This window comes from Aulostomus chinensis, chromosome 6 (genome assembly GCF_037954235.1).
Source record: "Aulostomus chinensis isolate RoL2024-O1b breed Wild chromosome 6, RoL_Achi_v1.0, whole genome shotgun sequence".
In the NCBI taxonomy this organism is placed as follows: domain Eukaryota; kingdom Metazoa; phylum Chordata; class Actinopteri; order Syngnathiformes; family Aulostomidae; genus Aulostomus; species Aulostomus chinensis.
The window spans coordinates 1,393,686-1,420,325 of NC_141325.1; the positions used below are offsets into that span (position 1 = coordinate 1,393,686).

General features: G+C 47.4%; 1 protein-coding gene across 3 annotated transcripts in view; it reads right to left on the reverse strand.

The window, feature by feature from the left end:
• Nucleotides 1-254: 254 nt before the first annotated feature.
• The window catches only part of znf608 (zinc finger protein 608), a 55,882-nt gene continuing 29,496 nt past the window's right edge, over nt 255-26,640 (reverse strand). For 2 of the 3 annotated variants that reach the window (XM_086205700.1, XM_086205701.1), the window contains exons 2-9: nt 20,354-20,621; nt 13,835-13,922; nt 8,913-11,361; nt 7,591-8,044; nt 6,655-6,821; nt 6,053-6,200; nt 5,815-5,871; nt 255-4,844 (exon numbers count right to left, since the gene is read on the reverse strand). In XM_086205700.1, coding sequence (XP_086061826.1) covers nt 4,825-4,844; nt 5,815-5,871; nt 6,053-6,200; nt 6,655-6,821; nt 7,591-8,044; nt 8,913-11,361; nt 13,835-13,922; nt 20,354-20,621 — 3,651 coding nt within the window. In that variant the 3' untranslated portion in view covers nt 255-4,824. The remainder of the gene's footprint in view (nt 4,845-5,814; nt 5,872-6,052; nt 6,201-6,654; nt 6,822-7,590; nt 8,045-8,912; nt 11,362-13,834; nt 13,923-20,353; nt 20,622-26,640) is intronic. The other variant, XM_086205699.1, reaches the window with a different exon arrangement.

Genomic DNA, 26,640 nt, shown 5'->3' on the forward strand with positions numbered 1-26,640 from the left:
TCTTTTTCCTGTTATAACAAAACCAGTTTATGTCCTGAGCATCTTATCAATATAAATGATTAATAACTACTACACAAAACAATTTGTTCCCATTATTCAATTAATTTGCAACCACAAGATATCAAATTGTGGGAACAAGTCAGAGCTCACGGCCAGAAAAAGTGTTCTCCTCTCTGACCCCTGGAGTTCCTGCAGTGGTTTTGACCCACAAGGTCAACTATGTTAAGAAAATGCTCCACAATTATAATAAATCTGAATTACATGAGGTCATTTTTAACTGTCGCTTCGAAAGAAAAAACTAAGGGCACAAAACAATATAAACATCCTTTAATCATGATTGCCAAACATATGAATTAAGGCATATACAGTATAAAAAAGCAACAGCAGGTTTCATGTTTCTTCAGTGTTATCAACGATACAGCGGGAGGATGAGGTGAACAAACCAAGCAGCCTGTCTCAACACAACAGTGTCTCCCAAAAGAGGACAGTATTTGTAAACAGAGTCCATAGCACTATATTCAAGTAGTGGAATGACCACGGACACGATGCAAGTCAGCTGCTGAGAGCCAGGCAGAGCCGCTGCTACGCACGTGGTCCATGCGGTTTTCAGCATCGGCCATGTTAGTTGTTACCGTGCTTATCACGTTGCGCTGACCCCACATGAGCGGAGACGTCGAACGCTGCCATACGTCAGCGACAGCACCTGATCAGGTCAGAACTCCAGTGTTTTACAAGCTGCTTCCTCGTCGTCTCGTTTAGAAACAAAGCAAAAACTGGCGTTATGATGTCATGACTTCAGCTTTGCCTTGATCTGTAGACTAAAGTTAAAGCAAAATAAAATTTCACTGGATGCAGACGTTATTCCTGGAGACGGCTGCGAAACACACGTCGTCTCTTCTGCTGCTCACTGTCACTCTCACCATTTTTACTGACTCATGATGACGTCACCGACCCAGACACGATGGTGTCTACTTTACAGACGGAACATCCAACGGTGCCGGAAAGCTACTTGGTTATTTTAGTCACAGGTGGTGATGGAACCGACCAGTCATCGGTGATGGTTGGGTTGGTGATCTTCTGATTGGACTGATCGATCGGCTGAAACGGGTCGCTATCCTTGATGTCACCAGAAACAAAGACTCAAGTGTGTTTTAGTTTAGAATGAGCTCATCCTGTCCATACCAGTAGTGGGTCCGTCGTCACGGAACCTGCCACCTCCAGACATGGCGCCTGAGTGGGAGTGAGATTTACACCCGTGTTAGCGAGAGGAAGCCAGGACGGCGAGGATAGACAGAGTGGAACAAGACAACTTCCAGTGAAAGTCTCTTATCATCCACCACCAAGAAGACAGAGGCCCTCCCCTAGGTAGCAGAGACACGCGCTAGTTAGCTTAGCACAATGACCGATAGTGGGTGGGAAGTGTTAGCATAGCTCCGTCTCTGCCTAAATTAATACAAGGAGGGTTGTGTGTAACATTGGAGACTCGTGCGTCAAATCACTGCTCCCAGTCAGGAAAGTAGTTCCGGCTACGTGTCTGATTCTACCACTACAACGTCTCCTCATGTTAAACTGGTGTTCATCACCAAGGTTACACACAACCCTCCTGATGTTAATGCAGGCAGAGACGGAGCTACGCTAACACTTCCCACCCACTACCAGTCACTGTGCTAAGCTAACTAGCCTGGGTCTCTTGTCTGGCTCTGAGGACGATAGACAAACTCTGTCCTAGATGACAAGCTACAAACTCAGAGGTTTCTTCGACTTTTCCTGGATGTTAATATTTTCCAATTTCACCCAGTTTGGCTGCAACAGACTGTCCAGAGTTCATTCTGGACAGTCTGTTGCAGTGGCCAGCAGGTTGGATCGTGAAGGTGAAGGAACGCGTTCTGGAGGTGACGATGTGGTTTATGGATCAACAAGAGTCAATCACTGACGATGACGCAGAGACAGATGGAGCGTATTTACATTTGTCTGATGGGTTTGTGTGGTTCTTAACTTTAAAAACACAACTCCAAATGGGGCGCGTGACCGTTGTGTGGAGCGGGGGCTCTGCCGAGAGCTAGCTAGCTGGTCGAGGGCATGGGAGCAGGGCAACAGCAAAGGATTGTGGGACGTCTGACAAAAATGCATCACTGATAGTGTCAAATCAAATCAAGGACAATTCCAGTGTGTGGTGCTGCTCCTCCGCTTTGAGCTTTCATGTCAAATGTCGGTCATTTGTTACAACGGTGACGTACGTTTCAGTTTGGTTTGAGCTTGGGACTGGTGGACTTGAGGTTGTCAGAGAGTTTGGTTGTCCAGAATTACCGTGGAATAGGAAACGTCTCGTAGACGGGAGGCAGTGAGTGTTCTGGCTCTGCTTCGGTTCCTCAACATCAATCTTTCGTCAATTAAAATAAAGTTTATATCCTCAGCACTGACGGATTCTCTTTGCCAGGTTCATTCAAGGCCGACAGAGAAGTGAAGGAACTTGAAGTGATTCAAAAATATTCACAATTGTGTAACAGCTACATGGTTGGCAGTATCGTATACTCCTAACTACGTTGAATTTAGCATGTTCTCAAACTGCTGTGAAATATGGTGCTGCAAGCAAAAGCTTAGTACACATCTAAAACATAAACATACAAAAAATCTGAGGTAAAACGAACATGTAAAGCCAGTGAGGCTGACCAATGATGAAACCTCTTTTTTTGGTCATAAACTCACTATTTTACCTGAGTCAACACACCAATTTCTATTTAGTCACGAGTATACTGCCAGCCTTCGAGGTAATGACACAAAACTAGGAGTTACAAAATGAGTAAAAACTACATTTATCACTGGAATTGTCCTTCAAGGAGACGTACAGGTGCCTTACATGTTCCAACAGCCGTTAGCATCATCATGAGCATTGGGTGGACCAGCCCCTGGTTGTACTTCAGATCTAAGCAGAATCGTTGGCTGACAATAAATTCAGGAGCAGTTTGATGATCAAGATCTCAAAGGCAACATCCCACTGAAACACCAGGTCTGTGTTTGGAGCGTGATTGCTGGAATGATGGTGCTGGCTGAGGTTCTTGAGCCTCCAGCTACGCAGGAGACCTTTGACGCCGTATCAACTCAGTGGAAGGCTCACGTCACAGCGCCCTCTAGCACCAGAGAGAGGGATCACATTAAAAAATGAAGGCTAGAGTGAGGCCTCGCGGCTAACACGGCGATTCAAATGATGACTTCTATTAGCCTTCGAAACTCGACAGGGGCTGTTGGTGCACTTCATTTTCTTGTTTCATTATTGTGAATAAAAATGCTATTTCAAATAAATTATAGGGGCTTTTGCCATCTTTTATTTTGATTTACCTTCTTATCTTTAGGTACATGGAGCATTCCCCTCTCTAACTGCTGGAGTCGCTCACACCAAGCTGGAGCCACAGATTTGGTGTCTGACTTGATTCAATGTTGTGTTTGGTGAGAACTTATTGAGTGACTTTACTTGATTTTTGAACACAACTTTAGTGTGTAAACAGAGGCCATTTCAAGGCAATGCTCAAAGATCTCCTTGGATGGACAGTCTCAAATTTCTGGATCAGAATGTGCAAATTCACCTGGTTGATGTTGGTAAATTTAACTGAAAACTGAAAACTTGCTGGTGGTGTCAGGTGAAAAGCCGGGGAGTCGCTAAACGCGTCCTGATGCTCCATCACAAATCACCCGAGGCCTGCAGAACAGTTTCATGATATCAATGTTGAGGATATTTAATTTGCCAGCATTCCCACAAATCAGTGCAATTCACTGGAAGTCGATTCATTTCCTACAGAAACTTGAATAATCTCTCATTTGTTTGAGATGCTCCTCCTCTCAGTTAATTTTTGGCCCACAATTTGTTGCCTGTAGGTAGAAAGTATTTACGCCCTGAGGTACCAGAGGCGGCGTGCTGGCCAAAGCTAGCAAACGGGCTCTGGCACCTCTGAAGGGCGGATATGCCAGCAGTCAGAAGTCTGATGCTTGTATCAGAGGCACAAACTGGGGCTAAACATCACGAAATGACCCTCTTGACCTTCAGCTCTTAAAAAGCTGTACATGATATTTACAACCTAAAAAACTGCTGCTGATGACGGGTCGGGTTGTCATGGTTTCCCTGCTCCGCCCCACGTGGCTGATGGAGGTCAACATAGAGTACGATAAAGCATGATAGTGCTCTGCCGTGAGTCTGTACAGAATATTTACACCACTGGGTTCCTACGTGGCACTGGGCAGGTCGGCGTGAAGGTTTACTCTCACGTAAAGACAATACAATCAACATGGTTACACTCAAGTACAGTTAGTAATACAAATGAAGCGTCAGCACTATGGAGGGAGGAGGACCACTTCAATAATCAGAGTAATAAGGATAATAATAATAGACTTTTTAGCTTCCTAACGCTGCGTCCCAATAGGAGTTCAAAAACCACCACACTACTGGGATCAATCTTCAGTACATTCAGTCAATATCATCATCATAATACACTACAATAAATGTGCATTTAATAAAGTTGAACACCAGAGCTGCAGCAGCACTCCCCAACATTTCACGTCATAGTCGCCGGCTGATTCGGTCAAATCTCAAACCTGAACTCAAACGTCTCCGATCCTGGATTTGTACAGATGTTCCTCCTGCGAAGAAGCCAGTCGTCCGTCTGCTCATCTCCGTCATCGTGGTTAAAAAACAGGGGGTCGTTATTAGTAAGAAATGAAAGAGGGTTTTTGTGTTTTTGTTCTCTGCCTCTCAACGAGGCGAAGCTTATTCAACACCATGGAATTGATGTCTGATAAATTGCCGTTCCTCATGTGAGACGTTGTCACATGGTCCTACTTCTTCCCGTCACCCTCTGTGGAGACCAAACAGTCACATTCTCAGCTCCAGTCAAGAGTAAAGGAGCATGTAAGGAAAATCGCTCGATGTCCATCATCCTGAGAGACTCACACTAGCGTTACACTAGCTTAGCACGATGGCCGGTGGTGGGTGGGAAGTGTTAGCATCAGCTAGCTTAGGTCCAGGCTAGTTAGCTTAGCCCAATGGCTGGTAGTGGGTGGGAAGTGTTAGCATCAGCTAGCTCAGGTCCAGGCTAGTTAGCTTAGCCCAATGGCTGGTGAGGGTGGGAAGTGTTAGCATCAGCTAGCTCAGGTCCAGGCTAGTTAGCTTAGCCCAATGGCTGGTAGTGGGTGGGAAGCGTTAGCATCAGCTAGCTCAGTAAGGCTAGTTAGCTTAGCCCAATGGCTGGTGGTGGGTGGGAAGTGTTTGCATCAGCGAGCTCAGGTCCAGGCTAGTTAGCTTAGCCCAATGGCTGGTAGTGGGTGGGAAGTGTTAGCATCAGCTAGCTCAGGTCCAGGCTAGTTAGCTTAGCCCAATGGCTGGTAGTGGGTGGGAAGTGTTAGCATCAGCTAGCTCAGGTCCAGGATGCTGGTGTGTCCAGCAGGAATCCTCCTCCTCCTCCTCATCAGTAGCAGCAGTCGCTCTTCTAGTCCTCAACAAACCTTTGGTTCTGTTGACCCAAGTTCCAGTGGAGCTTTGGAGGTGCTGCGTCAAATCACTGCGCCCAGTCAGGAAAGTAGTTCCGGCTACGTGTCTGATTCTACCACTACAACGTCTCCTCATGTTAAACTGGTGTTCATCACCAAGGTTACACACAACCCTCCTGATATTAATGCAGGCAGAGACGGAGCTACGCTAACACTTCCCACCCACTACCAGTCACTGTGCTAAGGTAACTAGCATGGGTCTCAGCTCTCAGGATGATGGACTAAAGATAAATATGTGAACCTGGTCACAAAAACCACTACAGGGACGGTGTAACGTACCAGTGGAGGAGTGTCCCGACACCTGCTGACTGGAGACCAGCGACCTGGAGCTCAAGCCTTCAACATACACAGTGACACATTCTGACATGAAACACATTCCTGTCATGTATCAAGACAAACTGAACTATAAAACATCTCTGTATCACATGCATCATGAAAAAGTATCTGCACACGATTCATGGTGCGAATGTTCAATCAGCTGATGGGTTTCAGCCCATAGGCCGCCGTGGCGTCCTACCTTGGTAAATGTCATACTGTCCGGACATCAGGTTGTAGCTCATGCCCAGGTGTGTGTGATGGTGTGTGTGGAGGTGTCGAGCGAAGGACACATGGTTCCGTTCACGTTCCGCCTCTCGTTCTCCCTCCGGGGAACCTTTCTCACCAGGCTGGGTGACCACAAACACACACATCTGAGTTACACTTTGGTTTACTCCTTTGTGTTCTCAGTGTTCAACCGCACAAACACAAAAGACACACAAACCACAAGAGGAGGAACAGTTGTGAATGTTTCAATGCCTTTGGCTGCAGTTCCCTACATGTCCACTAGATGCTGCTGTACCAAATGGGAAGAACGCAGTCGGTTTGCTTCAATGTGAAGTTTGTCTCTTCACTGCTGACTTGGATCTCTTGAGTCGTAACAGTGAGTCAGAGGGGAACCGTTTCAAGACACTCGACTGGCAGCTGTGAACAACTCACCACCAAGAACTCAGCAGACTCAAAACTTGAATGGATCTTCTGAGGGACAGATTCAAAAAATAGGACCTAAAGCCAGTGCAGCAACCAGGACGCGCGTGCGTGTGTGCGCGCGTGCGTGCGTGTGTGTGTGTGTGTGGCGCTCACAGCAGGTGATTTTCCATGGTACTGGTGGCTCTGCTGCAGCAGCTCCATGGCCGAGGATGAAGACGGGTCACTGATCTGTTTACTGCTCACTGCGCCGCCTCTGCTGGGCGGAGTCACCTCTGACTCCTCCCTCCCCGCTGTCTTACCGTACAGCGGGTAGTGAAAACCTGGAGGACACATTTACAGATACACACAACCGGACAAAGATAAAAGAGACATACGCAAAGACGACAGAGACATGGGGACCTCCGCAATCCCAGCCGTCTGTTTGTCTGCTGGTCCAGAGTCAGGACCTGGCTTTCTGAATTTATCCCACCACTCAAATGTATTTAAGAGAAAACAGTGCACAGTGACCATAGAGGCACAGAGCTCAACAGAACACTGGTGAGGCAAAATGGCCAGCAGGTGGCGGCGCACAAGGGAAATATTCCCTCTCCAGGACATTCAACCAGCAGCCTTCATCAACAGAAATAAAACAAAAAAGTGTAACTACTGTCGGGCTCGACAAGACTCCATAACCCACGTTTCCCTGTAGCTGCATGTATCGATGGACTCATACTGAACATCACTGGATTATCAATAATCAGTGAGTAGCATCCCATCAAGGTAACAAAGGCAATAGTCCATGTATTCGGTGTTGCGCCATGTTTCACTAGAGTTCATCATTGCTAAGCTAACTAGCAGCCAGCCGTCCAGTGGAGGTCTGGAGCTCCGTAATGCACCAGAGAGGGGAGAAGGGTCTCCTGCTGCTGGTCTGATTCTCAAAATGTGGGCTAAAAGGGGAGTTTCCACAAAAGTTGGCGTGTTCTCTTAAAAACCTTCAGTTGTTGAAGCTCCAACTTTCAGCACTTTAAAGTCGATATGTTAACTAGATTTCTGTTGCATCGATGTTATGATAGAGATTGTTGGTTGGTGACATGTTGCACGGTCTCTTACCTGGGTAATTGTGGACCAGGGTTGGGGACACCCCTCTATAGGAGCCCCCGCTGCTCTCACACATGGCCAGGTATGGCGGGTAGGAGGAGTGCTGGTACTGGATATAGGGCTGCTGAGGGGTCATGGGAGGTGACACCGCCGCTCGGGCGCTCTGGGACTCATCAGACAGCCCCCCAATAGGCTCTTGGCCCTGATCCTCCAGCCCGTCCAGCCTGTCTGGATCCATGGCCTCCATGACCGCCAGATCGTGGGATCCATGGACCCTGGCTTTTTTAGCATCGCAGCCTCCACCTCCTCCTCCTGACGTCAGCTTGGCGCCGGCAGGCTCCACAGTAGCGCCCCATTCTTTCCCCCTTTCTGCTTCCCCCTCATCAGCCTCCTCCCCGTGTTGACTGTGTAGCTCTGAGAATTTGCTGTGAGCCAGGCGGTGAGCCCAGGCCGGGCCGTCTGAGGGCTAGATCGATGGGGAACAAGTGTTGGTGCTAGTTGCAGTGTTTCCCCTATAATTCTTTGTTAACAGTGGTGGGTGGGAGTCATTTTGAGGTCAGTTCAACGGCGGTCCACGGCTCTGTCACCTTTTTTATCTATATAGTCATTTGCAAAACAAAATCCCTTTTTCATCACGAGTCTTAATGCTACATGTTAGTTTTGAGAGAGAAGTTAATTCATGACTTTCATTTGAACATTTTCTTTTGAGCAGGGCGGCCCACCGCTGCTGAGCGACTATAGAGGAAACACTGAGTGAACAGAGCCATAGACAGACCATCTATCACTGGCTCTGGGTGGGATGTTGATGAAGGATGACGGCGTTGCGACAGCAGGCGGCCGATCACAGGTGGGATGTGAGCGGTGAGGCTTCCCCGTCAATGCCACACATCACGACATGTCTCACACATGATCAACAGCAAAATTTCGGCCAAAAAACAAAACAAAACAAAAACCAAGCCTTCATTCAAGTCGTACAGCCTGTTGACAACCTAGCATGGTTAAAAATCTCATAAAACCTACACGTGGGTAGGAGAAAGTTTGTTTCCTTAAGTGTTTATGGTTTTAATTTACAGCTAAAATGACATTTTCACTCATAAATTCTCTCTAAACATTAAAAACATTTGCATCCATCAAATCAAACCACACAATGACTGAATTAGTACGTCGAGCTACAGCACCACAGGAGCGGCGTGATCGTTGTTGTTGGCACCTTTAGCTGTACACAATAACATGATTAATCTCTTGGTGACACACAGCAACAGTCATTAAAGCACACCAACAACATCGTTATCATCGGCGGCGGCGGCAGGTTATAGACAGAGCGAGAAACTTACACTGGAAAAGGAAACATTTGAGTCCAGATCTGTCTGACTGTTTGGGTTGTGGAGCGACGAAGACGAAGAGGAAGAAGAGGAGGACGGTGACCTGATGTCATCGCAGTCTTTTGTTGAGACCTGATGTTGGTCCACCATACTGCCATGCACCACCTTTATGCCCAGACTCTGTCCTCTGTCTCCCCTCTCATTCATCTCCACGTAGGACAGGAGAGGTTTGGGACAGCACCCTTTTGGGCCATCTGGACCTTTACCTAGCACGGGTCCACCAGCTGAACCGACCATATGTTTAATGTCCTCACCATCTCTAGCACCGTGTCCCCTCTCGCTTCTCTGCTTGCCACCAGGCGTCTGTTCACAGCATTTGGAGGCCAGTAAAAGTTTCTGGTCCATGTACAGTCCTCGGGAGTATTGGCCATAGTACAGCGACTGGGCCAAGGCAGTCTGGGTCTGACTCATAGCCAGCTGGAGCTGAGACTGAGGTGGGCCGTCACCCTTCTTGGAGTCCGTGATGTCATGGGAGGAGCTTTTGTCATCCTCTTTCACTTCTTCTTTCCTGTCTTTCCCTTTGCCATCATGGGAAGAGCTTTTGTGGAAAGCAACGCTGCTGTTTTGGCGGTCCGACTGCAGGTACCCCTGTAGGTAGTATGGCTCGTAGCTATGGTAGTATGGGGATTGGGGATCCTTTGATGACAGGGAAGGTGCTGTGGGAGGAGTTTTACCAGAGTTGCCATGGTTACCGTTCGAGCTCACCTCAGAAGAAGCAGAGGACCCAGACTTGGATCTGAGGCCCTCAGATACCCCATCGTCCCCAGCATCTGAGATGTCGGAGTAGGCAGGGCTATTGTTCTTGCTGTCTTCTGTTGCCAGGCAACTACCACTTGCGTCAAGCCGCGACGAACTGCCAATGGAGGGGCTGGGAGCGTTGTCCGTAAAGGTGTAGACCTTGTCAGCCTCGGCTCGGATGCTGGCCATTCTGCTCTCCTGGCTCTCAGTGAGGCCGTTCATCACATCTTGCTTACTCAAGTGCTCCTTCAGAAGGCTTCCCGAAATTTCCTTGACTCCTATTTTAGATCCACTGCCACCATCTTCCAGTTTGATGGCGCTGCTGTCACCATTAGGCGTCCTGGTTGGTGCATCTTTGTTGTGTTTGTCCTTTAGCCTCCGTTTCTCTTTCTTACGAGTCTCCTTGCTGCAGGTCACCAGGGTGGCTTTGACAAGGCTCGGCTCCACAACGATGCTCAGCTTTGGTTTGATGGGTTTCAGGGGAAGGTTTTTACTGGTGAGGCCTACAGCTGCCATGGGCGAGGGCTGCTGTGAGGTGGCAGTATCTGCTGGGACAGTGGGATACCCTGTGTTGGGTATGGCAATCAACTTGGGGGGAGCAGGGGCCGGCGCAATCGGCCGGTTGGTCCGTGACTTCGATAGTTTCTCTACCTTCCCGTTGGCCTTTTTGCTCTTGTCACACACACCTCCCTTCTTGTCAATTAAACCTTCAGCTTCCAGCTTTGGCATCTCAACGGTGGAGTTCCTGTCTGGGACCATGCAGTTCTCCAGGACGACTGTCATGTTGGAGATGATGGGCAGGTTGCTCAGGTCGTCAATCAGCCCATCCTTCAGCAGTGAGGTTCTTCTGGTTTTGGAGTTGGCCGTGGGGCTGTGGTCAGTACTGAGGAGCAGCCGTCGGTTCTTGGGAGACCCCACTGTGGTCACCTTGTATAAAGGAGCAGGTTTCTTAGAGGAGCTGTTGGCATTCGTGCTGTTGGTCTCTGACAGGTCAAAGGTCATGTTGCTGATGGAGTCTTCACAGTCTGATAATCGCTCCTCACTCTCGCCATCCTTCATGGGTTCCAGCTCGGGCTTCCTCTGCTCCTCCACCTCTAGGTGTGCATGCGTCTGGTGGTAGCGCAGGCCGTTGATGTGCTTGTAGCGTTTAGTGCAGTTGGGGTGGGGGCAGTCAATGAGAATGGGTGGGGGAGGTGAGGAGGCACAACCTCCCCCCGGGTCCATGAAGGAAGGGTCAGATTTGCCCTGTGGTGTAGACGGGGCGCTGCGAGATTTGGCTCGGATCCTCTTCCCGTTCCCATTTTTAATATCATCGGAAGAGACCAGACTGAGATCCAGGTCAGCCGGCGGTTTGTTCTTTCGCTTTCCAGAGGAGAGGGAGGAGGCACTGTTGGCAGGCTTCACCTCGTCCACGGTGAAGAACGAAGGAGGCGTTCGGCAGTTGCTGTTGATGAGTTTCAGACTGCCTCGCCGCCCCTTGTTGTGGATGGGAGTGCTGGCCCCTGCGATGCCACCTCCGCGGCTCCTGTGCTGCGATAGACCCCGGACTTTGGTAGCAGGGGTCGGCTCAACGCAGGGCCGCTCTGCCATGGTCAGTCGCATCCTCTTCCCTCGTCCACGCCCGCCTGGCATCTCTGGATCACTGCAGGGAGACTCACAAAACCTGGACAGAGGAGGAGAACAACAAAACCTCAATAATAAGCAACAGTAAATACTTCAGATATGAGACGGTAACATTACACATACAAACACAACCCTCAAAGCAGGTTTATTGTCGATTCAGTTTTTACATATATGCACCTCCAAGAACTCGTTCATCCTGTCACCCAAATCAAACTGTTGTCACTCCAGACAAAAACCTCGGAGAACGGATTATCATTCAAGGCTGATGTGGACCACTTTACCCAGACATCAAGGATAAAGCCTTGATGTTTCTCGGTACAAAGACAGCTTCTCTTTTAATAACATTAAAATCCTGTACCGCTATCTCTGCATTTGATATGGAGACGTTTTGTATTCACACGCCGTCTATTCTACTTTGAAGTCTTTTGATGCTGCTGACCACGCCGCCTTGCATCTCAACACCGCAGATTCCCTTCCACACTCTTATTCAAATCAAAAAATATGTCTGCTGGAAAAAGCTTTAAATTCATCCGTGGTGCAAAGCTCTTTTTGAGACCTTGAACCTTCCGTCCAACTGGCCTTTTAAGGCGTTCATTATGACAGTACATGACAGGACTGGTTGGTGCTAAATTCTCAAGTAACTTCTGACCTTTAGAGGACTGTTTGGGATACTTAGCACCGCATTACTGGAACAGACAACAAAGCACATCCAGACCACTTCCCCGATGCCCTTTGATTTTAAGAACGATGATATCTCACATTTCCTGTGCTGTTTGTAATTGCGTTTCAAACCTTGAGTCACCGAATGTCACTGAAGCTGCGGGAACACACAACTGACATTTGATGTATTTTCTTCGGTTGGACATTTATTGCTCTCGGGTTTTAAGTTCAGGCAGGACACATCCCCCTTTGAGACTATGGCCCCTTTTGATTCAATAACATGTCTTCTTTCAGACTAACGGACAGTAAAACCTCACACGTCTGCAGGTACAGGGTTACCCGAGTGAGCAGGGCTTTGTTGGGATGATCCTGTTTAAACTGACCTAAACACACAACACTCACCAGAGGGTTCAGTCATTCGACAGCTGAACATCGCATCCTTCTTGTAGTTTTTGGAGGGCAAAGGTTTCTATGTTCTCGTTCAATGTATGCATGTAGGCATGTTTTGATACTGTGATGGTCTTTATAGGTCAGAGGAGCCTTAAACTTGCATTCTTTCTCATGGCAGCAGGGGAAAGTCAAAAAGAGGCAGGCAACATGATTTAGAACCTCAGGAGCCCAGCATCCTCATCCTCGGTTGGTCAACGTTCCCTGGTTTAACCCTACGTTTGTGTTTCTGGAGGAATGCAGGCATGAGTATATTCAAGACAACTTGTGATAGGAAAGATAATTCATGAACGCAAGTCATCGACCGTGAATCTATAAGCAAACATTTTTACCTTCCAAGTGAGTTTCATGGCTCGAATGAAAGATGGAGGCTCACACTTACTATTCATGTTTGATTCTGCTCATATTTATTAAATCCTCTCTATATTTAATCAGAAACTGTTCATAAATTATCAAAAAGGAGACATTTTATTTCATTGACTTTTCTAACAAAGCAGCAGCATCCAGCCGCCACTCAGGTGTCCGCAGCTACAGGAGCCTGAATGGAAAAAGCAATTTAGTCCCTGCTCTCCGAGATTAAGCTGTAATCGCCATGACAACAATCATTTACATACAGGAGTAATAATTGAGAGGTTTCCGCCCCGTGAGGAGAGACTGTCACAGTTTCCACACAGCAATTACAAAGACGAGAGGGGAAGAGCGTTTTTGTTGAAGCTCGTCAGCATCGAGGCTTTTTAGTTAGAACAACATAAAAGCACTTGAATGAAAAAGGTGCCGCTGATCACATAAACAACCAGCAACCGGCAGAACCAACAGCAATCAGACCTGTGTGGCAGAATTAAACAAGAACCCACGGAGGAACGAGACTGCAGCCTGAAGAAAACCTCACTCCAACCTGTCTTATTCACATGCAATCAATGTTTCGGTCGCTCCCTCAGTCACATGACATGGAAGATATCAAGCCAAGAATTTTGCACTACAATATTCATAAAGAATACAGGCGGAACATGTTGTACTGATCTGGAGTTCCTTGGTCAGGATATAACAACAACAAAAAAACCACAGAAATTAACAGCAGGAATAAAAGTCACTGCGTCCTGTGTTTCTGGTGTGGAACCGGTCGGAGTCCCTCGGTCCGACACCTCCAGCGGGTTTGCAGCCAAAATGACAAATACTGGAATTCCACGTGTATTTAAATGCTTCTGAACAAAAAACAAAGAACTTCTGCTGAGTTAAACTGAGAAATCTACCAGTCAGTTTGTTGTAACTTTGACTGATTCTGATGCATTTTTTGTTGATTTGTAAAGATTTTCCAATAATTTAAGTTAATTCTCTGCTAGTGTAATTATGACCTCTTCTCAATGTTGAGGGAAACAAAAGAACGAAGGCAGAGAGCGCTGTGTTACCGTGGAGGCGCCCAGTCGTGCTTGGTGCAGTCTAACAGGGTTCCCACGTAGGTTCTCTTCCTCCACGTCACATTAACCACCAGCACACCTGCGACAGACAAGACTTCAGTTACATTCACACACATCGGCTCAGCTTCTTTCTCATGTTTTAAAATTATAACAAGAAAATCCGAGGCTCTAACACGAAGCGATGCTGCTGATGAGGTTTGGCTGCGCGTCCTCAGACCCTCGAGACCTCACGGTACCGTTCCACTGAACCAGAGACGACAGGGTGAGTTCTAAAAGCTTTATTCAGGTTCATTTGTGCTGTAACTCGCATGTCCCTGCAAGGTTTGGCACAGATTCTAATTTTAGGAGGCGTGACTCCATCTCCTCCTGGGAAGATGCCCTAACAATCAATAGCTCATCAGTTTTCAACTCACTGTCATGAACGCGGGTGTTTATGGGTGTTTGTTGCGTCCTTCACAACACTCCAAACCCTTCAAAGTCTGTTTTTAACTTTGAAATCCTCCAGAAACAAAGACTTTGTTCAAACGCAGAAGTTTCCCGAAGGCTTAGGAGGACAGTGGCGTCCTTGAAGCATCTGAGAGGAATACCAGCGTCGTGGCGTGAAGCTTCAGTGACTTCAGGATTTGTTTGTTGTGACTCGGGGAAGAGGAGAGTGATTTCTCCTCTTCTGTTCCGGGAGAACCCAGACAACTCCTCATCTAAACACAGCAGACGTTGGACATCATGACAGATTTAACTGCTCAAACATTTCAGTCACATGAATCCAGGGATTCAGTGAATGAAGCAGGACCACACACAGCAGCGAACCCAGGGAGACGGCCATGTCAGGCAGCGGGTCAGCACCATGGCCCCCAGCCTTGCTGGAGAAGAGGATGAAACGCTGGCTCCCTGTGCCCCTCCCTCACAGGAGCGCTCTCACCTCTCCAGGAAGTGTCAATACCTTCTTCGTCATGGAATTGTGTTTGTGTCTACAAGTTTAACATCAAACTGTCTTGCATTTCCATCCCTCCATTTTCTATCCTGTTTATCTGTTAAGGGTCACGGGGGGTGGAGCCTATCCCAGCTGGCATTGGGTGAGAGGCTGGGTTCACCCTGGACGGGTCGCCAGTCTGTCTCAGGGCCATCAGGAGAGATTAGGGGTTCGGTGTCTTGCTCAAGGACACTTGGACATGGTCACCGGGGGAAGTGGGGATGAAAAGCAAAGATCCGCCCATGATTCTGGGTGAGAAACCATATTTGATCACCCACTGGTCACTGAACATAGCAACGTTTTTATGGTGCGAACATGAAACAAAAACTTTGGCACGCCTCTTAACCAGCGGGTGCGTGGGAAGACTGTCTGCCAGCAGGCGAAAAGTCCAGGAAAGGTTTTCAGTGCTGAAACGTGTCAAACATGTCAACGCCAAAGCTTTAATCAATTAAATGAAGGTGGTTTCATCAGAGTGCTGCAGGTGACGGGGAAGCTCCTGGAATGCTAACCCAATGTTCGCACCTTCTTTCTTTAACGTCTGCCATTTCATTTCCCTTCTACTCTTTTATGTTCTCTCTGTAGAACCCCTCCCCAAAGAAAGAACTGTTCCGCACACCAATAAAAGGTGTTTACTTTACTTTGTTTTTTTTCCACCAGGTGGCACTAAAGTGGTAAACAATGAAAGACAATTATTTTTTGTAATAAATTATTCTCCATTATACCAGTGATTGTATGCATTCATGTCTAATTAGCATTTGTTAATCATCTCTGAGAGCCCTTGTTTACGTGGCTGTAGCGTGTTTTATCTGACACGACCAGACTGGATGGAACATCAGACATTCAAGTGGAGCTCAGTTCAGAGTCGAGCCGATCAATTAGCCTTTGATTAGCGCTCATCAGACGCTGCTATCCTGCAGGGGGTGAAATGGTGGTCTCTTCGCCTTTCTGTCTCTCCAATTAGTATTCAGCTTAATCAACATGCAGCCAGCATCTTGCCTTCATATCCCTCCGCCGGCGTGAGGAGGGGGCTCCAGTTATCCCTGCACCTCCTGAACGATAGTCCCCGAGCATCAGGATGAAGAACAGCCGTCTCCCTCCCTTTATCAGTCTTTGTCTCGACTCGCTTTCTCTGACATTGTTCCTCGTTCTCGTGACAGTCGCAGATCAAATACCGCTGCTTCTCTCTGCCTCCATCTTTACATTCATCTCCAGCGCTCCATCCCTCTGGAGAGTTGAAAATATAGACCTGGAACGCCATTCTGTCCCTCACTGCGCTCCTCTCAATGAACATCCATCTGTCTTCACGTCCTTGTACGATTGTTTCCACATTCTGTAAATATTTCAGCCCAAGTAGGACTCTCATCTCTCCTTTTATTCATGTTATAGCCACATCTGCTGTTTGTTTACTGGCACAAACCTGCAAATGGGATGCTTTCATGTTGTGCATTAGCATTTATTGTCTCCAGGGAGGGTCCATGTTAAGTCCTGCTTGTTTGTTTGTGTCTTAGGAGGAAATCCCAGAACATGCAGAAATGTTTAATTATGCAGTCTGAGGAATTGGCTTTGCTGTGGATCTTTTTTCAAAGGCATCTCAAACATTGTCAGAGTGGGCGTGGTGAAACGTTTGAATCGCAAATCAATCGCAAGTGTCATGATATATGGAGGACAACACCCCCCCCCCCGACTAGCAGGGTGAGAGGCTAATCTGTATGTTTTTCCACAGACCTCCATGTGTGGACTCTCTGCACGCAACACTACAGATTCTATAGGGGAGCCTGTGGGTGGGAGACCAACTCCAGTCCAGATGGCTCAACAGAGGTCAGGTTTATGAAGACTGACACAGAATCTAACTCACTGCATTATCACTTTGGTAGAAATACTTGAGTATTTTTTAAACTCAAATACAAAAGTGAACAATGAAAGCTTTTTATCAGTGGTCCCTCGTTAATCGTTACGTTCTAGAAAAAACCCGCAATCGGCGAAATCTCGAAGTTGATTTTTTACGATTATTATAGATCTTTTAAGGCTGTAAAACCCCTCACTACGCACTTGATGCACTTCTCAGACAGGCATCAACATTCTCACACTTTTCTCTCTTGTTTAAACTCACAAAGTTCAACCCTTCGTAGAAAAGTAAGTCCAGGATTACAGAATGAAACCCAGGATCAAAACCTGTTTCCAGGCCCAAACATCAGTTTGAGAACAAAAACACAACGCTTTCCTACAGATAATAACGATGGAGTTTAGACCTGACGAATCTAATTTAACGATCAACCTACGAGGTGGGACACAAGAAAAATACAGCGATCAGAGATTTACGTACATTTGGCAGGCTGAACGCATTCTGTGCTGTACAGGAGACACGGCGCGGAGGAGATTGACAACAGTCGACAGCCAATCAGGAACACAATGTGCTGTGAAAAAAAAAAGCATGCAAAATTGCACAAAAAAAAATCTGCGAAACTGCGAGGCCGTGAAAGGCGAACCGCTTCATGGTGGCAACACGTGAGGACGTCTGCAATCAGAAGGCGGTTGGACCCAACAAACACCAGACTTGGCGGTTGGAGACGGGTGTCCAGGTCCTGCTCAGGCCTCATCAGAGCTGCCGCCATGGTCACCAGGCTAGGATGCTTCCCTCGCCAGCGTTTCTGTCCCAAACCCCACAAGACTTTGTTCTTTTGTTAAAGTGGAGAACGAGTTTGCTTAGCGCTTTATTTGTCCTTTATTCTATTGAGGCACTAATAAAGCTATAAACCAGGGCTGAAACGATTCCTCGAGTAACTCGAGGAAGTCGATTACTAAAATTCCTGGAGGCACTCGTTTAAATCTGAACTGTACTTAGTTTTGCACGTCAGCGTAGACGCGGAACGTCGTTATTAGACGGCTGAATTATTGAAGACCAGAGCATTGATGAGCTTCACTTTTGATATCATTAATGATCCCACGGCTGCAGCGTCTCTCCTCCCTGCGTCAGAGCAGTTCCTCCGTACACACACACACACACACACACACACACACACACACACACACAGGTCAGCGCGCTCCTCTCACCTGTCTATCAGCAGGAGGTTTATGAAGTCGCCCCAAAACCCAACTGGCCTTTGTTTTTGTTTCCATGTAAGATTCACCCACAATCCGTTTCCGCAGCAGAGCTGCAGGTGGAGGAGACCTGCTGATAATGACGGAGTTCATTAAAACAGTGGAAACCACCACGATGGTGAGTGACATCATCGACACCACCCAGGTGTGCTTCGAAGAGTAAAGAGCTACATTAGAAGGTCTTTACGTGAAACAGGAGAGTCTGGGTCTCTGTCAGACCTCCTCAGAGCAGCGACAGGTGAGGAGGAGAGGAGGGCCGACTGATGACTCATCAATCGCCAACGCCGTCGTCCTCTCCCACTGATTAAAAACAAAAAAGGCCAAAACCTGAGTGTCCACACACATAAAGTCTGTGTGTGAAACCCTGCAGCGTCACGTCCTGCTGTCTGTCGTTCGTTTGAGACAGAGAGCGTCGTGTCTAGGAGGGAACCTGAGACCCGGCAAAGATCGCGTGAGTTTGATGCTTTTAGGAGAAGGAACCGACACAAATCTCACGAGAGTTGAGCAAATAAAGAGTTTCCTCCTAGAGGACGGAGGAAGGAGCGCATCTCCAGAGATAGAAGATCCTGTGGCGGTGTCTCAATGAGGCGGGCCACCATAAATAAGACACAATTTACTGAGCCACAGAGTCACTGAAGCACTGATCCCAGACCTGTTGGGATGGAAAAAGAACTCCGATCCTTGACTGAAGTAAAAGCATGAATCCCACAATGTAAACATACCTCATTACTATTAAAATCTTTCATGTCATTGTTCCCTTTTTTTGGTCTACATTTTCATTGCTCTTGTTGTACTTGAGTGGCTCTCTTACTGGTGCTTTGATTACTAAACACAGACACACAGACTCCTCAGAGGAGAGGAAGGTGGCGGGCAGGTGAGCCCATCAACCTGCAGGACGCTGTCAGTACTTCAGTAACAAGTAAAGTAAAAACAGTCAAAGTACAGTCTGAGTAAAGTTACTTTAGTTAGTACTTTTACATGAGCATTTCATACTTGTACTTTCTCTTTTGTAAAGTACCACTGCTCTTAAATGAAGCAAAAGTAATGTAATGAAAAAAATTGCTAAATTAACTCGATCAATTGGCAGAATGATGGACAGATGACTCTCGCTGCAGCTCCACTAGAAACTCCATTCGACTACAACTACAAGCTAGCTTCCTGTCGGACTGCCGACTGATATGCCAACTTCCTGTTGGACCAAGAAGGTCATGTGATCACTGGCACTGGTTTGCACGCATGTTTACAGGATGTGGATGTATATGGATTAAATTTGGCAGGATGATCAAACTTAGGTCGAGGGTCAGTTGTTTAGTTTTTGGAGTTGGCCTGGATCTGATGACATCATCGGCGCAGGTATGAACTCTGCGTCACTTCTATTACGCTCCACCGTCACTGCTTCCACGGACTCGTTTTGGGTCGCTCAGCTATTTCAGGATCTTTCAGGATCTTTTATCCAAACAGATTCAGAATCAGGTCATGTTTTATTGACCACTGCCTCTCACTCCTCCTCCGTCCCTCTGGCCTGTTTTAGTTCTGTCTTTGTGAAGTTTGTATCTTCTTCTTCTTTTATTTCGCCTGTGTGGAGTGAGTAGCTGTTAATTAATACTGGGCCGGGGTACAAACGCCTCTATGCCAAACTTCAGAGGCCTCGCGGCTGGCAGAAGGAGACGGGCACACAGAGAAGGGATTTATTCATTAGCAGCCTGCAGTAAGGTTTTACACCTCCGCTGAGAGGCTGCGGCGCTGAGCGCTGTCCGCGTTAACGGCCTATCAAAGCGCAGCGGCGTTGAAATCGGTGGGTGAATCATCATCTCGTCTGATCTGCCGCCCGGTACTCCCATGGCATCATTTTGTTGTTTTGGACAGGTTCTCTGCTTCAGCTTTTCTTCATGTTTTGGATTCAGGATTGTGTTCTTTTCAACGCCAAAACTGCCGCTATGAGGACGACCTGCCATGTTAAAAATAAACCGCATTTGGTTCGTTTTTGAGGCATATGTTCCCTCAAACCCACACTCGTTACATCAGCGCCAAAAAACAAGCTGTGACTCTAACCGCGTTCGAAGGAACTTGTGAAAGGTTCTTGAAAGGGTTTGAACATCCAGAACCCTTACAGAACACCGGGGGTGTCTTAAGTCATCATTTGATTATAAAACTCCTGCGGATCAAAGCACCGTTTGTTTCTAGGAGGGAGTTCGATTGTGATTGTTTCACGCTCTCAAAGCCATCTGTTCTCATATCCATTAGCTAACGGGGCTATGCAACTGCCGCTGTCCCGACGCTCTCTGCAGCGCCACAATATCCAAAATCCAAAACGTCACTTTTTTCTAACCCTACCAGGTCCATCAACATGGACCCTGCAGGTTCTGGTGGATCAGCGCCAACGCCACGCTGCGGCAGACACACCCAACCTCCATGGGAACCTTCTCATCATTGCTGCTTACCCTCCTCAGTCTCATGCCAGACAATACCCTCCAGGTTCACGCTGGTCCCAGGCTGGCAGGGACCCAGACAGGACGAGTCGCCCTCCAGGGCCCCGGGAACGCCATCCTGGGTGTTGGTGCCGATGGACCTCGTCCTCACTGCCAGCTGCTTGGGGTTGGAGGCGGGCAGAGTTGGAGGGGAGTAGGAGGGGGCGGATGGCAGTGAGGATCCAGGGGCCCCCAGTTGTCCCAGAGCAGGTGACACTGGCACCATGAACATGGGGTCCACCTGGAGAGAGAAGAAGAAGAGCAAGCAAGAGATGAACGATTGGACAGTCCAGAAGGCAAACCTGCAATTGAAATGCATTCCTGAGAACTGCGTGAGAGTCGCTGATCCGTGCACGTCAGCCAGGAGCGGTCGGCGAGCCGGTCGTGTTGTTTCAACAGAACTACTCGATCGTGTCGATTCACATAAACGGGACTGGCACGTCATCAGGAACACCCCTCGGTACAAGCCGGCACGCTGCAGCAGCAACAACAGCCTTCAAATACATGAACTTGTTTCAAACAGACGCAATAAAAGCAGAACGTTACAATCCTCGGGGGGGGAGCATGGCTGGTGGTTTGTGCTCAGTAGGGGAACCATCATGGTGTCATTCAATCTGAAGCCCAAGAAGAGCTGAGAGGAAGGTTTTATTCAAAAATAATTACCAGAATTATGCCGTTTATCACAGGTGGGGGCTGCAGCTCCTGCGCGCCCAACAAAACCAGAGAAAAAACAGCAACGGCCTCAAATCGTGAGGTTCATCAAAATCACTTTATTCTTCAGTTTATTTAAAACTCCATCAAAGCACAACAGCCAAATCCTGTAAAACTTAAACCTAAAACTGGCTGAACCTGTAGACCCTCGTGATGTGGCGTGGGCGTGTCCTCAGCCATTCCTGGAACTGTGGAACATGATGGAATATTCTCCAGGAAACGCCTTGATGTTGGACTAATATTTATTATCGGGTGACCCCTCAAATCATTGCTGCCCATGTAAATTATGTCATCAACCCACCCTTGACCCGTCTTGCAATGTGGAGTAAAGCTTCAGGTAGACGTGTGGCGCCGGTCCACCGGACGAAGCAGCTGGGCAGAGCCGACGCTGTGGTTCTGGGGTGAGCAGGGAACCCATCAGTAACAGAACCGACCGGCGTCTCAGGCAGACGCTTGTCTCACATTTCTACTGTCTGTGTTTTCATAGAAAACCAAAAGCCACCAAGAGCTGTGAATGATCTTAACCGCCGTTGTCACCATGGTTACGGCTAATGAAATACTAAGTCACTGGTGCCCTTATCTTCTCCACTTATTATGGTCCCAATTACAACAGCTCTGGGAAATAACTCTGCTGAGAGAGCAGCAGCAATCAGTGCTGGAGGAGTTTTCTGGCCGTTATGACTTAATAAAGATTAGGGCTTTGACAGATATCTCAACACACGATATTCTTGAGTGATTTCTCCGCTCCAACGCCCTCCTCGCTACGTCGAGTCTGTAAACACTCCAGAAGCGGTGGAGCTTCATCAAACCTGGCGTCGAGCTCAGCTGTGGTCTTTCTCAGATAAAGAGTTCAATCACTTACTGGCGCAGGTCGCTCACGAATCTGACAAGAGCTTCATTTATTTATTGAGCTTCTTTAAAGGGCAATAAAAAGTCTGTTCTGTTCTCCTTCGAGTCACTCGTCCATGTTTCCTTCCTCAAGCAGCAGCTCACCGTCTTGACCTGCTTTAATGGGACCAGGGTTGTGTCTCACACTGGTGATGAAATTACAATTAGAAATGAGGAGACGATGTCAGAATCTGCTCACGCTAACACTTCCCACCCACGACCATTTATTGCGCTAAGCTAACAAAGCGTCTTTCCTGCTACCGGCATCTTTTTGTTTGGACCAATTAGAAATGAGGAGACGATGTCAGAATCTGCTCACGCTAACACTTCCCACCCACGACCATTTATTGCGCTAAGCTAACAAAGCGTCTTTCCTGCTACCGGCATCTTTTTGTTTGGACCATATTTTCCATGCAGCCCCTCTAAACCCCAAACTATTACTTTTTACCCGGTTGGCCAATCGCAGTCGAGAAGGGGCGGGACAAATGCCACGAAGACGAAGCATTGCATCAGGAACGCCTGAGCGCGAAACGAGAAGAGAGGAGCAAACCTGACAAACCCAGACCACCAGAGCTGGTCTTCTCTCCCTCTGTGGTCCAGTCTTTCATTTCACCCAGATTCAACACAACATGAAGTGCCTCGTGCTGACATTTTTACTTCCACAGTTGTTCCGTCTCATAGTAACCAGACGCGGCAGCTGGGCGCCTGTTGTTGTCACCTGGAAAATAGTGCTTTGGTGGACACCAGGGTGTCCAACGCTGAGGATGACGGACAAGAAGAGGATTTACCTGCTGAAATTACAGGCTTCCTGTTATGATGGTTGACTTCTAACAACACGAGAGACTCCAGACACCAAGTCTGTGTGTCAGATGCTCAAGAGAGGCCGTTGTTGTCGAGGATACTGTGTTCATTTAGGGGGATTCAGATTTTGTGCAGCTCTCAAAAGCTCTTCTCCTCCCAAACTCATCCCCAGCTCATCCCCCGGGGGGCTTTGCTTCTATTCCCGGGTCGTCCCATGGCGCCAACAGGAGCTGTGCTCCAGGTGTAAACTTCTGCTGTGTTCATGTTCAAACCTGATAAACAATGCAAAAGCATGGCAGAGAGGAGCAATAAACACAAGAAGATCCTGGGAGCTTCCTGGGAGCGTCTGGTAACTCCCACACAGCTGCTGACAAAGACCACCCAGGACTCCTTCCACCAAATCACACAGCAAATTAACTGGAAAAGGAGGTTTGAGTTTTGCCGCTCAGGCCTTTTGCTCCCTCACACATCCAGAAGAACCACGCTGAGAAGGAACCCACCAGCAGGCGGCTGCTCCCTCACTGGGCCTCAATCTGAACCTTCTACAGAAGCTTCCTGAATCTGGAATCTGTGGGTTTAAGACCTTCAAGGGTCAAATGTCTTTACTGGTCACCAGTAGGGGTGGAACGATTCGACCACTTCATCCATGTATCAGTTTATATTCCTTTGATCCAACTGCATAAATCTGTGCTCGGCAAGTTGGCCTTCCGGACAACATAAATCCATCTAACATCGTTTTAAAATGTAATCGATCTGTTGTATCAATACTCGGAAATAACACACCAGATTTAAGCATGGCAGAATTTATATGAATGTGTTTTTAATACTTTAAAGATGAAGACATCAAATGTCATCGCCACGTAGCAGCGCGACTTTCAGAACAACAAAACGTAAAATGGTGGACAACAGAGGAGAAGCCGGCGAGCGAGAAATGATCAAGCCACAACTGCGGTCCGGTGCGCGGCAACACTTCAGGTTTTTGCAAAGACGGAGCCGTTCTAAATAAGTCGCTTGCTGTTTGTAGGAAATGTAAAAGCAGAAGTAGCAGGTGAACCTGCTGTTGAAATGTTGGCGCCACTTCCTGTCCCTGAAAAGGTACTGGACACTGAAAATGAGAGCAGGAAAGGTGAACCTGCTGTTAATTCAAGCTGAAGTGTTGGTTGCTCTTCATTCAGACAAAACATGAATGCATTTGCAATAATTGTTGTTTACTTGTTATTTGTTTGTATCCACAATTAATTTATGCATGATTCACTTACAAGAAACCACAGGGATCTAGGAAACTTCACCTGCACGGTCCGGTGTCCAGGTGTTCATGTCACAGTCACACTGGTAGAAGTTTGGCTAAAGTCACTGAATTGTTTCGGGTCACGTGGTTCTCGATGGGTTGTGGGTCACCACTGAGCACGAGGTGACCGACACCTCCTTCACACCACGCTTTTTCAGTGATGGTCATCAAATAAACTCACAAGAAACGGACTGCAGCATCATTGGGTATTTGGCAGAAGTACGTCAACTTTTTTGTCTGATAACTGATGCCGATACACCAGCGTCTCCCCAGCGACCAGCAGAGACGGTCAAGTCTCTTCTGAAGTAGAAGAACGTGTTTCTGTGCATCTTCTCATTGTGTTGGTGGCACATTGTTCAAATACAGAAAGCAGCCTCACCAGGTGAGCGCTGAGCCATCACCTGGTGAGTCAGCAGTGAACCAAGCGACTGATCATGAAACCCTCCATTTCCTTCCGTTTCAGGGCTAATAAATCAGGTAGGATCCGACTGGCGCAGAGACCAAAGGTGAATTGTTTTCTTCTGTTTCAGCTCAGAACTTCCATCCATGAGTGTATTTTGTTGCCGAGTTACCAGCCGTTTGCAGGAGAACTGCCTTGCTGCTCTCGCCTCAGGCTGCCGCCATCACCTTCCAGAGTTTTCAGAGTCACTTGGAAACAGTTTTGTGAAGAGCTCCATATCTTTTGTTATGCATCGACAAACTCAAATATAACAGCTTTAAACCAAACCACACAGGAGGAGGAAACACACCGTGACCCCAACAACACTAAAATATGCATGAAGCCCGGAGCGTCACGCCAACTCAGAATCCTCTTCCACACTCTCCTCTGATCACATCCAACCTTCCTCACGTCTGACGGACGCTGCTGCAAATCACAACTTCAACTGGGTGCCTTTGGTCCTGTGTTTGAGGAGCAACAGACGGAACACGAGTCAACACTGACAGAGAGAAATTACAGTCCGCCTTCATTAATCCTCATCTCGACTGACATCCTGGTTCTGTGTAGCGTTACTGGATCCTCACTGCAGTCTTCCGGGTTAGAATGAAGTATTATTACTGCATTATCTTAAACCAACGTTGCCATGAAGGCAAGAGCCATGATTTGCTACAATGTCATATTACTTGCTTCCCTCGAGGACATTCAGGCAATTGTAACCAAGGTCTAAAAAAATAAATCACTACCTCACGTAGGTATAAAGAAAACAAAAACACCTCACGTAAACATGAATGTCACATGACTGTGCCCAGCCAATTGCGCTTAGCAGAGCGAAATTTGTAGCCGCTACAGCCTCTCTCCCAGTCAGAGGTGTGGGGAGAGCCGACTGGTAGCTGTGTGCTAAGTACCACTGTTAATCTTTAGAGCTAACTGCTGGGCCGCTGGGAGTCCGTTGCCGCCATCGTGCGTATTTTATCAAAGGAACTGGTGAGTGTTGAATGCTGGGGATGTTACTCTGATGGTGCTAGCGTTAGCATTAGCATCAGCCGCTTATATTATTTTAAGCTACGTTACGTTCACGGCGCTAGCATCAGCATAAGTCGCTGATTCGTTTGTTTCATGACTTGAGTTTTTCCATGATTTGCATTTGTATTTGTTGTGTGCAGGCTACGTACCAAAGACAGCCTTTTGAGGACAGCTAACCGATATACTCAGAAAGAAAATACAATACATTCAAATCCCACTAGCTGAATGTATAATGTGCGATTTGAATGTATATTAATCGTATTCTCTCATCGAGCTTGTAATGAGACTTAACGTATACGTGAAGAGGGTTAAAGCTAAGTTAAAGCAGCTATCCAGCCACCATCTTGGTTTTTTTTTTTCTGGGCCTGTTATTTTGATGCAGGCAGGTGTCTCCTTCTGGAGGCAAAGATGGCGAGCTACTGTGCCCATGGCGAGCTACTGAGCCCATGGCGAGCAGCAAAGGACCTTTGCAGCACCACAGCACTGCGGTCCCACTGGTCTGGTAGGAGGCTGTCACAGCCTGCCCCCCCACACGACTCATTATCCTGCCACCTCTCCACTCACCCCCTTTCCTTCGGACAATCCATAACGGACAATTCTTCATGAACTCTCACTCAAACCCTACTGGATTATTGTGGCAGTTGGGAAAATTCTGTGTGAACCTTCCTGGGGATTTATTCAGTTTACTGTGATTTGATGCATGCTGTTGTGTGTGAACCTGAACCAAACTGAACCTGAACCAAGTGCACGCACCTAACTAACTAACTAACTAACTAACTAACCAACTAACTAGATATTAGACACTAGATAGATTCTAACTAGATATTATAACTGCAGTCCTGTGTATATTTTGTGTTTTTCTATTTTTGTTCCTTTTTCCTCCTTAGATTTATTACTGTAAATAGTTTTGCTACTAAACTCACTTGCAGTACAGGGCACCAACACCAGAGCTCTGTCTTGTATCCTGACTGACTGCTGACCACCAGCTCCAGCAGCCGTTCCTAGACTTCTGATCCTGTACAAGCCTACTGCGTATTCAGTCAGCCCAAATTACTGATACGCGTGACACAATCTTTTTAACAACACTAACTGTGTCTTCACACCAAAAGT